The sequence below is a fragment of the Rutidosis leptorrhynchoides genome, chromosome 2 (genome assembly GCF_046630445.1).
Source record: "Rutidosis leptorrhynchoides isolate AG116_Rl617_1_P2 chromosome 2, CSIRO_AGI_Rlap_v1, whole genome shotgun sequence".
NCBI lineage: Eukaryota > Viridiplantae > Streptophyta > Magnoliopsida > Asterales > Asteraceae > Rutidosis > Rutidosis leptorrhynchoides.
The window spans coordinates 50,552,916-50,565,731 of record NC_092334.1 but is presented as its reverse complement, the minus strand read 5'-3'; the positions used below and the strand labels follow the sequence as shown (position 1 = coordinate 50,565,731).

Below are 12,816 nucleotides of genomic sequence, written 5' to 3'. Positions count from 1 at the left end.
ATCTTTGCAACCTCTGTTTTAACTTCGAATTTGTTCATTCACTATGTAGTGTTTATAAATTTCTCAAATACTTTAATCAATTATATGAATGTTATTAATTTTGAAAAGCAAACTAAAACGTGTTTGTGACTTCCACCAACATGAACTCATCTGAACCGTATTACAAGGTTACTATACTATATGTTTGACTCAAAACTTTTTGATTGGCTACTCAACCTGTTTGACCTGCTCATTATGCCAATTTCTGTTAATAAAAAACCGGACAATTGCATTCCCATAAAAACCGGATATTTTCCGGATAAAAACCGAACAATTGTGAGTTTATTAAGCATATTTTTAAAAGCTAAAAGATAGTAATGTTTCTAATCTCTGGCAACGGGAGTTCAGCTCGTTTTCTAATAGAGACGCCCAATTGCATTCCCATCGAAACTAGGGTCTCAATTGATCTTGCACTGTAAGCCAAAAGGTCCTCGTCTAATGCAATCGAGTCCTGCAAAAGTTTAGTGATAAAATTATTATGTTTATGCATGCTTACAAAGTTGATATAGATTGTAAACATGCAAAGTAACTAACCTTTTCAAAGACACAAATAACTGTACTTCCACCGAACGAGAAATACCCGAACTGTGAAATAAAATTTGATACGCGAATGAGAATTAAAAACGGGATGATGAAAATAATTAAAAAGTAATTAGCATAATGACGTAATTTAGAACCTCGTCTCCTTTCTGGACGTAGTCTCCCTTCTTTTTAGTGAATGTGATGCTGCCAACCATCGTTGCTCCAATTGCCACAAACGTTACCTAAATTTTTTATATCTTAATTAATCTTTATTTATATCTTCATCTTTCTATGAAACTACAATAAAACATTATATTTGCCACAAAGGAGTGAACGTGACAAACCTTGCCGAAATCTGCAGTTGATATAATAGACACAGCACGTTTGTTCTCGGTAAACACATTGCAATACTTGCTATTTACAGCAATGGGGTTAACCTAAAGAATAATTTATATTAAAAAAATTAGAAATGATAACAAAAAATTCAAGTGCATTTGTTATCATGTAACCCTGAACATACCGTATATAAGCTTCCAGGTATGTCAACAATCTGCTCAATCTTCCCAGAAACTGGGAAATGAAAACGATGATAATCCTGAAATTTTGTAAAAACTTCAATTTTAGAGTCATAAAAAAGGAGAACAACCTGTTGTTAAAGGGGTGCTGGACAGGCTGAATTATGGGTCAAAATGGAGTCGAGATGAAATGGGTTGTTTCCAGTACGGGTCAATATATCTAAACGGGTAGGTTGGGATTAGTTGACGACCAAAAAGAATTTCTTTCCCGCGTTTTTCATATATTTTTTTGTCTTAAAATATGTTGATTAAAACTATTTCTGTAACAAATATAATAGATAATAGATTTTTTCTAAATAGAATGATTCAAGAGGTATTGACTTGTAAACATTATAAACAAATATTTTTTATCTGCTTTCAACCCATTTGACACATTCAAACCATTTAAGCTGTTCTACATTAGCCCAATTAAATCAACCCATATGACCCCTTAAGGAAGAATAAGTCAGATTAAACAGTTCATATATAATTGGGCCAAAATAGACACCTCTACTTGGAATGGGCACAAATAAATCAGATATTACGTACCTGTGGTGCCAATCGAAATATCACCAGGGTTCCACCAATGAAAGAGCTGGAACATGGTAAATTACCCAAAAGACCTCGAATAGAAAACTTTTTACCCTACACGTTTATAAAACACAACCAAATCACATTAGATATTGCAAATCAATAATCACATTTTACTTAAAAGTGGTGAATGATACCTTAATCCAAAATCTGAGACTTTCTTCAACTGTATTAAATGCCATTAAACGACAATCAGCAGCACAAACAGCAATATCATCACGTCCACGATAGGCGATCGGTCTTGCTTCAGGTTTCAATTCTCTTATAAAAAATTCATTAAATGTCTGCATAAATATAATTTGTTACTGAAAGTTCCGGTAATATAATTATGACGTCTAGTAACAAAGGTAATTATGAACTTGACTTGCCTTAAAGTGATTCAAAGGGTATTTAACTTCAGCCATATTGATTTGATCCTAGTATATAAATACAGCAATGTAATTAGAGAAGAAAATATCTTTAACATGGTGAATTTAATGTAACAGACAAAACGTTAAATTCATGCCTTAAAGAATTTGAGAAATGTTGGTATATCCTTTGCAGATTCAACTGTATTCATTTTCTTGCCCTGTTTTTCTGATAAACTCTGCAACAATTCTTTCGCACCTGCACCCCATTGGTCCACCAGACAAGTAGTACGTTTAAATACATTATGAACTGGATTTATAATAATATCCACACTAGAGGTGGAAAACCACGCAGATTGAGTAACGGGTCAGAACAAGTTGTGTTTACATGTCACAATATATTGGTTCGGGCTGACCCGGGAGCATTTATGTCACTTCTTATTATAAGTTATAATAATATATAATATATATATATAATAATAATAATAACTAACGCTCCTAATAGGTTTAACCCGTTCAAAGCGTTTAATTTATCGATGATTATAAAGTTTACCCATTTGACTCTGTGCATATTACCTTTGTCCATAATCTGAAGCCCAACTTTAGACTGATAAATGGCTCTCAAAGATAACACAATCTTTCCATCAATTATTTCCTCTACGAGCCTCTTTTTATTTCGGTCAAAAACCTGTGCGTCAATTCAGTTGCTAAGATATCATAGTTTCATAACACATACACACAGCATTTTGTTTTTTTTATGAACGGCGATATACACACACAGCATTTAGACATACATATATGAAGAGATAAGAGTACCAGAATATGTGAAGCATTGGAACCAGAATTTAGGCCGGCATCATAGGATGAGACATGAGCCCATTCAGAAAGTTTAAACATCCAACTAGAAAGAAACAACAATTATTTACGTGAGACCGACTCTTCAAAACAATCTTCGAATTAAAAATTTGATAATTTGTTACTCCAAAAATAAATTAAATTTTACTATATTCTCACCCATAGGAAGCCTGTTCATCAGTTAAGAAGCCTCCAGTCATAACCTGGTTTCCCGTTCCTTCATCAAAACATAGTGACATATGAATCATCGAGTTCAGCTTATCGGAAACATCTAAACATTCCCCACAAACAGGACAGCAATTTATCAGCGGCTCCCTGCAAGCAAGCAACAAAAAATAAGCAAACCATAAGCTACGTTCAAGTTCGTAAGAGTAAAACACAGTGAAAACAGTAGAGGCCTAATATAAACAATACGATTTCATAATATCATATGACGTACTTTTCTTGTTGTACGGCTAAAAGTGTAGCCAGTTCATCCATGCTAACAACACCATCTCCATTTTCATCAGCTGCCTTAAACAGCTCCTCTTTCTGGTCAAGTATTTATTCATGCAGATTCGATATATTATATTTTTTTCAAATTATATGCACATACACACAGATTTATGATTCAAACCTTTTTTGCCGCCTGTTGATTGCCAAATGCATCTATTAATTTTGAAAACTCAGAAAATGACAATTGTCCATCACCGTTATAATCCTGCATAACCAAAAGTGTGCGTTAACAAGAAGACATTACTATGTACGCATACATCAATTAAAAAAAAAATTAGCAAAAAATTAGAAAATGATATATTAGACGTACAACAATCGACAAAATACGTCTTGCAAAACTCTTCTCTGTTTCGATTGGGTCCTGAACAACATAAAAACTAAAAGTTACACGAATTACACTGCATAAAATCAACTTTATACAGAGCAAACATATGTGACTGTGGCATACCTCGATAGAACATGAAAGAGATATGTTGCCAACTACAACATTGGAAGATGATGGATCCAACAAGTCAAACACTTCAATGTCAGAATCTGAATCCTGCATAATAAAAAAAAAATTAATGATTTATAGTTGGTCAACATAAATAACTTCAGAATACGTTTCTTGAAGAAAGAACTTACTCGACTAAGATAATTAAAAAGATCCACCTCGCAATACCCAACGAGATTGTTCTTTGATAATCTATTAGTCTTCAGCACAACCAAAATTGAAGAAGTTAAGCAGTTTATGTAGATTGTAATTGCACGATAAGCATAAAAACTACACAGTAAGTAAACTATTAGTTTTTCAACAAACCTCAAAAACGGTTATTTTAGCAACATGAGGCCCATTCCGTTCCAAAAGAAACTTTTTCTCCTGTAATATCACCAAATACAAATTACAAACGTCATACAGTAATTAAAAGACCTTATACACAGACTCAAGCACATCTATAATAAAAATTCACTCACTGAGTTCCATGTAGGCTTGCTGGTTCTGCAAAGTGATAATAAGAAAATTCAATGAAAAACATGAACCAACGAACGATGATCAATTTCAAACTTTTGCACATCCATAATGACTCGGTATGGAGTTGGTAAAATTGAAGATTATTTTCTTGGTTATCCATTAATAAAATAAATATTATTTATCTTTATGAATAATGGTTTGATCATCAATTTTATTAGTGTTCCACAAGTAACACATGTTAATATGAAAATGCAACATACCAACTGATTAGTGGTCACTTATATACATATATACATAATACATAATACATATAGGAGTTAATCAAGAGGGAAGTAAATTTTATTAGGGAAGAGGGAAGTAATTTTATTTTTTTTAAAGTTAAGCCCCGTTTGTTTTTTTTTTTTTCTTATTAAGTCCTTTTGTCTGAATTTATATATATATATATATATATATATATATATATATATATGTATATATATATATATATATATGTGTATATATATATATATATATGTATGTATATATATGATGTTTGAAAAAATTAAGCAACGTATAAATAATTATTGTTTGTTTTTTGAACTGAATAACTGTCAGAATAATTACATTTACTAAATTAACCTTATATGTAAGGCAGTTAAAATAGCAGTTATTAAAAACTGAGGACTTAAATGGAAAACCACAATTTTTTGATTTTTTAAAATTAAGAAGCATCGTATTTGTTAAGTCAAAAACAAACGCCTCTTAATAACTTTCCATATTAAGTTCCATTGTATTAAGTCAATTAAGTGCAAAACAAATCACCTTAGTTATGAAGGTCAATATCATATGAAAATATGAACATGTAAAAAGGATATTTAGTGATGAATGTTATTTTTTGAGCGTTTTATGACTAAAATAATAACATTCATCAAAGTTTTTTGTTTTAAAAAATAAAAAATATTTAGAGATATACTTAATTAAAACACTATACATATACTTATACATATATAAGTATATTGAAAATTATAAGTGTCACAAGAGCTCAACTGATCAGAGATATCGGTTCTAAACGTCTGTTCTCCAATTGAAATACAAGCAAGCCATTTATCCCTAAATTTCATCTCAGCCTACAAAAAACACAAATTAAAATCAAAGTTTCAATACAAACAGCAAAATTAAACACATGCATTAAGAGGATGAAAGTCATACACCAATAAGCGTAACTAAAGCTATGCCAGCAAAATCATCAAAACTAGTCAGTTTCGAATGCTGCGAACGTGAACCGCGTTTGCTGCAATGATCACTACGATGATGTCGACGATGAAGGTGAAATTTGTTTTTAATTCTTTCACGGCGTGATGTGTTTGATTTCGAATTTGAGTCGTCAGATGAGGTTGATTTTGAGCTTCCGTGTCCCATGTTTTGTTGATTTGTTTGCGATTGTATTGAATTGAATTGAATTGAATTTGGAGTTAAATTGAAAGAATTTGTTAAAGAAGGAATTTAGAATCTGCAAAAATATTTAAAGGAGAGGTTGATTATGGAAGCTTTAAGTTATTTTTGTCGGATATCGGTGGCAGTTGATATGATATTGATTTTGACTTGGTATTGATTCGTACGACCACCTAGACCACTATATGACGGGGTCCACCAAAGAAGTCAAGAAAGACAATTATTATTAGACCACCTTTAATGGGCGTGTTGGTGTGTATGTGTGGGCCAACACGCCAACTAGCACCCCATAACAAGGCGTGTTGGTGTGTGTTGGTCAAGTGCATCAAGTGAGCACGTAAAAGTTTTAGGCGTGTTGGGTATTTTCCCCACTTTTTAATTAGTTTTTATGCCCTTTTTCACCCAATTTTCAATCAGATTTTAACACATCACCCAACACGCCACTTAACACTCCACCCCATTACACACCGGTATGTCAGCACGCTCATCAAGCACCCCACCTCACCCAGTAACACGCTCATCATCCCCTTCAGGGATAAAGATGGTCTTAGGTTTTGGCTAACTAGTACCCTAAGAGCATAAGATAATGAAGAATAAATGCATTTAAAATTTCCATTTATAACTTAAATTTTATTTATTAAACTCATGATTTCCATTTATACAGAAATATTAATTATAATTTATATTAATTTTGGAAAATTTTAATTCATTAATTGGGTTTATCATGTGCCCTTAGGTCATTCGTTAGCTTTTTCTAAACGGTTATTGCTAGATCCACGATGGAATCAGAATTCATCGCTTTAGATAAAGCTGGTGAAGAGGGAGAATGGCTACGTCAATTCGTTGAAAATATACCAAGATGGCTTAAGTCGGTGTCGGCCATATGTATACATTGTAATAGCCAATCGGTGATTGGTAGAGCTCATATTACAATGTGTAATGGTATGAATAAACATCTGAGACGTAGACATAATAAAATACGACAACTAATCTCTAGTGGAATTATTACTGTTGACTATGTGAAGTCAAAGGATAATGTTGCGGATCCGCTGACAAAAGGCTTAAGCAGAGAGTTAGTGTATGAGTCGTGCGTGGGAATGAGACTGAAGCCCTTGAAAGGTTAAGTTTATATGAAGGAAAACCTAACTCAGTTGACTGGAGATCCCAAGATCTGAGTTCAATAGGACAACCTACTTGTATGAACTGGCGACGGTCACTGTAGGGGAGTTAATTACTAAACTAGCAACCCCTAAACTTTTAAAGGGAGTTTACTAATTAAGAGTAGACTTCCTAGTCCATTCCTAAAAGTGACATGTAAGAGGATAAGCCTATGGCTTTTAATGATTCAACTGAAATAACCATGTGTGATTAATCAGTAGCCATTCGGTGGTGTATCACCTATGTGAGAGAGAAGTGGGGTCGCTTCGAAGGGTATTGTTGGGGCACAATACTTGATAAGCTCTCGCAGAACCAGGCTAATGTTCATGACCATAACGAACATAACTATGAGGACTTGAAGTTGCCAGGGAGAGTATTGTGTGAAATGTATTGTCGCCTACACAAACGGCAGACGAGTTCAAAGACATCGCCGTCTACTCAGAGCCAGTAGACTGAGTGCGTTTTCACAAGCGAAAGTTCAAAGGGTAACACCTACTTATCGTATGCAAGATTCAATCGATGAAACTTAATCGGAATATTGTTGTTTCTGAGATCGATCTCCATTCATGTGGGGGATTGTTGGAAAAATTGGTCAAAAACAAGTGTCACTTCACCAACTTTGGACACTAATTAATATATGATAAATTGATATGTATTAATAAACATTTAGTGGGTTTTGTAGTCCTTGACAAGAGATTTACAATAAACTAAAGTGTGTCCAAAGCGGATTAAAGGTGAATGAGATATTTAATCTCAAAGTAGCTTGTTTGATGCGAAATCTAGAAGGTTTGGCATTTGTCCCACATCGGAAGTGGGAGCAAACGTAAGGCTTTGATTTTCACTATAAATAAAGGCCTATATGTTTGTAGAAAAATAGACCAAAATTCATATAAGCATTAAGATTATTATTATTATTGTTATGTTATTGCTATTAAGTTTAGTCAAAGATCATATACTTTTTTTGTCATGATGTAGGCCATATATTAAAAAAAAATACCAATGTAAGTCACATACTTTCAAAAAGTATATCGATGTAAACAAATGTGACATGTTACCAGCTAAACAGGTCAATTTTTGTTTACATCGATACACTTTTTGAAAGTATATGACCTACATTAGTATTTGTTTGGGTATATAGCTTATATTTGAACAAAAAAAAGTATACTTTTTTTGAAGCTCAATCTACAAAATCGATCAATGATGATTCTCTTAACAAATTGACTTCAGATTAGTGAATCATAACATCAAACGTAGTTTCGCACATCATCATAACTGATAATCAACAACAAATTCACTGAGTTTGATCTCTAGTTCATCCTTCACCAAAAATCGTGCCCGATTTGAGCACCAGATCAATCTGAGAGGCTATAGCGAAATGTCAAAATACAGATGTGATCGAAATCTCTTCGTGAAACTATCTGTAAATTTACAGCTGTTAAATCGAAGAAATGAATCCGAATTTCGAAGTCAAAGTTTCGGGAAAAAAAGTCAAACGAACAACCTTATTTATCAGGTCAACAAGTTAAGTTGGTTTACATTAACACATTTTTTTAAAGTTTATGGCCTATAATAGTATTTTTTGGGTATATGGCCTACATTGGGACAATAAAAATATATATGACCCTTGAGTAGCCTTAACCCGTATTGTTATCGTTATTGTTATTCTTTTTACCAAATTGCCGTAACATTCATATTTGGGAGGCTACGATTAGGTAATCACTCGTCGGGGACACGCATGAATCCTTAATATTCGAAAATCGTGCGTTAAAACTTTTTTACTCGCGAGTACCCGTTTACCTGCTAACGGGTAAATTTTTCTGCCTGTACACGCTACTCGATGGAGGTAAACCCGCGGGTAGCTCAAATGGGCATCACGGATTGACGGGTCGGGTTATACCCGTGACGGGTATGAAATACCTGCGACCCGCCAACGGGTACAACATTTCCCGGCCGGTGCCCGCCAATACAATTTTTTATAACATACCCGCCCATCACAGGCACGGGTATCTGCGGTTCACGGGTCTTTTTTGCCCATTGTCATCCTTAGTTACAGATTATTGATTTATAAGATATCGGGGTTAGGACATTTTTCTCGCATCGATTTCTCAAAACGTGGAAAATTAACGATTCCGTCATTAAGAACTGACAATTTAGAAAACATATATTTTTACATAATATCATACAAACATGGACTCCAAATCTTGTCCTTATTTTAGTATGCAACATCGGAAGCTCTTAATATTCACCTGAGAATAAACATGCTTTAAACGTCAACAAAAATGTTGGTGAGTTATAGGTTTAACCTATATATATATATATCAAATCGTATATACTGTATAAATATCTAATACATATTTGTAGTGGATGTATCAAATTTGTTAACAGAAATATCACAATCCTTTTATAACCAACGCCACTCAAACGACGCTTAATTTGATTGTTTTTGACGCTTGAGATCCCGTGCCAAATGAATATATTTGTTTCCAACGTTATAACTTCTTTTCTTCTATCTTCAAATTATTTGCAAAAAAATTCTATCTTTTCTCTCTGCATCTTATATATTTCTCTCTGCAATGTCAATTAATCGAAAAAATCAAATGATCCAAACTCAATAGCAAAATTGAAACCTGTTTACACCAAACACACGGAATCTTCCAATTACACCAAACTCGTTTGGTAACCCTTATGATAACTTGCAAACACAAGTGCCTCGCTATCCTCAAATAAATACCAACAAAGCGGATTTAGAGCTTTATAATAAGTCAAGCTCGAACTTGTATAATATCGAAGGAGTCAAGCTCGAGCTCAAGATATTAGATTCGATTACCTACCTACATGACGACGAGTTTAAATTTATAATCATCACTTTATTATTTTGTATTTGTATTTTATATGAATATTTAATATGTTACGGAGTATATGGTTGTATATATTATTCACTATATTATACATTATATTATATTATATTATATTATTATAATTATATTATAATAGTTATATAATATATAATTATATTATATATTATTTATAATAATTTATACGTATAAATAATAACAATAACAAGAATGATGTAATAATTAATAATTAATGTATATAATTGAAAGACTCATTTACACTCATTCACACTTATCATTTTGTTCTAACTTGATAAAAAAAAGTTTTAAATATAAAAATATGCTTAAGCTCGATTTGAATCAATCTTTTAACAAGTGGAGTTAATCCCTGTATATGGTATATGATAAATTATTACTACTCGTAAATCGTAATAGACTACTTCATTTACGATTTTTATCAACAACAACAAGTATAATTTGTAATTCATACACTCCACCATTTATCACCAATAATCCATACAAGAACATGATCCATTTTCAAAATGATGAAAACGTTTTCGATCTCTTACAACAATCCTCCGTCCATATATCCTCGAAACATGTTTAATCGTCGAGTGACAATCGTCACATATTCGAAGATTCTTTACCACCTTAACAGTCGTTTTACGGCTCGTGCTAATCAACCCAAAAGCAACCGCAATCTTCTCACTATGATACCGTAAAACCGACTCTTTATCCGTCTCATCATCCATCCTTAAGTGAACTTGAGTTGTGTCCGGCTTGTAACCGCACAGACTCAACTTCTCACTCATTTCTTCCAACATCATATAAATTTTGCTAGTTTTCGTATGTGATTCATCCGCAACAACAAACTCGTGAATCACACCATCAACCTCGATCCAACTACATCCGGGATCTTTTTGAACGTCGTGTTGCTTCATTTTTAGCCTTGTTTCCGCAACCCTGTCCCAGTTCGCCATAGAGGCGTACATGTTGGACAGAGCAACGTATGGGGCCCCGTCTTCTGGATTTATTTCCAGAAGACGCTTCCCCACTCGTTCCCCTATCTCTATGTTTCCATGCTTCTTACAAGCACCAAGTAAGGCCTTTAGTGCCACATCATCTGGTTCATCCATTTCGAGTATGAGTTTTTCCGCATCTTGTAGGCGACCAGCTCGACCAAGTGAATCAACCATACATCCGTAGTGTTCGAGCCTCGGTACTAGCCCTTCGGTGCAAACCATTTGGTTAAAAATTGAAACCCCTTTGTCAACTAAACCGGAATGGCTGCAAGCGGTCAAAACGCTAATATATGTTACATCATTTGGTAAGATCCCACTTTGTTGCATTTTTGTGAAAAGCTCAAGAGCATCGTTAGCTCGACCATGGATTGCGAGCCCAGTGATTATCGAATTCCAAGTGATTACGTTCTTTTGTGATAGAGAATTAAAGAGCTGTAGTGCCTCATTGATGCTACCACATTTTGAATACATATCAATTAACGCAGAACCGAGCACCGGATCAATTTTTATGCTGTTCTTAACCGCATAAAAATGCACCCATCTCCCTATTTCAAGTGCACCAAGGCTTGAAACCGCCAGTAATACACTAACCAAAGTAATGTAATTTGGTGTTACACCATCATCATCTTCCATTTGCATTTCCCTAAACAATTCCAATGCTTCGACAAAACATCCGTTCTGTGCGTACCCAGAAATCATGGAATTCCATGACACTACGCTTCGTTGAGGCATTTCATCAAACAGTGTCCGCGCATTTTCAACTTCACCAAGCCTCAAATACCCATCCACCATCACATTCCATAAAACAACTTGACTTGTATCCGATTCCATCTCATTGTTCATATCAAATAACATATAAGCATCGTCCATAGCACCACACATGGCATACATTCTAACCAAATTACTTAACACAAACTCATCATTATCTAACCCAAGTTTCAACAATACACAATGCATTTGCTTCCCTTCTTCAATCCTACCCGTTTTCGCACACGCTTTAAGCACAGACGGAAACGTAAACTTATTGGGTTGTACAAACTCAACCATTTGTTTAAACAGATGTAAAGATTCTAATGTATCGTCGGTATCACAAAAGGCTCTGATGAGTGTGTTCCAAGAGAAGCAGTTTGGTTGGGGCATTTCGTCGAACACTTGACGTGCATATCGGATATCTCTGTTTTGTGGGTCAGAAAGGGCGTAGAAGCGGATAAGCTCGGCAGAAGCAAGTGGGTCCCGGATACGTCCCGTCTTTATGAGTTTGGCGTGTATTTGAATGACATCCCGTTTGGTCTTGCATTGTTTGAATTCTGGAAAGAAAGTTGATGGGTGTGTTGACTGACTGGTTGATTGCAGAACAGTTGAATTCATGGCTAACGAATTAGGTTGGAAACATTAAAAATCGGGCTTGACATATACCATGCGGGTGATCCTAGCCCAATCGGAAGAGATTTTGATGATTTACATGACGTGTCTCCTTGTTTAACATATACCACGGTAGCTCGTTTTCGTGTTAAGGGGAAAAAAGCTCATCCTTTGATTAAAAGTCATTTCATTAAATATGTGTGGGGTAGGAGAAATATGAAACGCAATCGGCTTCGGGATAAATTTCGATGGCAAGATAGATATCTTATCGAGAACGTGATGAAAGACTCGGAAGAGGATATCGATTGCTGCTCAGGCTGCTCTTCCTGCGCGTCTTTAGATTCGGAATCATAGTCTAATTAGCTGTTGTGTCGTGTTCTTTTAATATCCTCGTGATTGTGTTTCCTATAGCTTTGTGTTTGTTGGTTGTTTGTGCGTTTTTTTTGGTGCGGTCGCTTGTAGCCTCGTGTCTTGTCTAGCTCCTTGCTAGTTTGTTTCGTGTTCTTTTTATTTTAATAAAACTTACTTCCCTTTCAAAAAAAAAAAAAAAAAATCGGGCTTGAACAATAAATCCATATTTATGTTATCTATTACTGTAGCATATTTATGTATACTAGAAGCATTGCCCGTGCGTTGCACGGATATTTTTATGCT

The 12,816-nt window shown here is 34.4% G+C and overlaps 2 protein-coding genes across 2 annotated transcripts; both read right to left on the bottom strand.

The window, feature by feature from the left end:
- Window positions 1-131: 131 nt before the first annotated feature.
- On the bottom strand, window positions 132-5,861 carry LOC139890856 (phosphatidylserine decarboxylase proenzyme 2-like). The gene is made up of 21 exons (XM_071873785.1): window positions 5,544-5,861; window positions 5,382-5,461; window positions 4,358-4,382; window positions 4,203-4,262; window positions 4,028-4,096; window positions 3,852-3,944; window positions 3,714-3,764; window positions 3,525-3,608; window positions 3,348-3,439; window positions 3,068-3,223; window positions 2,870-2,954; window positions 2,630-2,741; window positions 2,212-2,312; window positions 2,075-2,122; window positions 1,844-1,990; window positions 1,665-1,760; window positions 1,082-1,156; window positions 906-998; window positions 717-803; window positions 574-624; window positions 132-490 (listed from the first exon to the last, which is right to left on the bottom strand). The coding sequence occupies exons 1-21, from the start codon at window positions 5,751-5,753 to the stop codon at window positions 344-346; spliced, it is 1,962 nt and encodes a 653-aa protein (XP_071729886.1). The 5' UTR covers window positions 5,754-5,861; the 3' UTR covers window positions 132-343.
- Window positions 5,862-10,170: 4,309 nt separating this feature from the next.
- Window positions 10,171-12,183, bottom strand: LOC139890855 (pentatricopeptide repeat-containing protein At5g48910). Its single transcript, XM_071873784.1, has one exon. It carries the CDS (start codon window positions 12,166-12,168, stop codon window positions 10,282-10,284), a length of 1,887 nt encoding a protein of 628 aa, XP_071729885.1. The 5' UTR covers window positions 12,169-12,183; the 3' UTR covers window positions 10,171-10,281.
- Window positions 12,184-12,816: the final 633 nt, after the last annotated feature.

Bases quoted from the DNA above. Each gene is read 5' to 3' on its own strand.
- LOC139890856 (XM_071873785.1), bottom strand. From the start codon at position 5,753: ATGGGACACGGAAGCTCAAAATCAACCTCATCTGACGACTCAAATTCG. The intron at 4,383-5,381 runs GTTGAGCTCTTG...ATCACTTTGCAG, and splicing joins AGAACCGATATCTCTGATCA to AACCAGCAAGCCTACATGGA. The intron at 3,224-3,347 runs GTACGTCATATG...GCTTGCTTGCAG, and splicing joins TTAGCCGTACAACAAGAAAA to GGAGCCGCTGATAAATTGCT.
- LOC139890855 (XM_071873784.1), bottom strand. From the start codon at position 12,168: ATGAATTCAACTGTTCTGCAATCAACCAGTCAGTCAACACACCCATCA.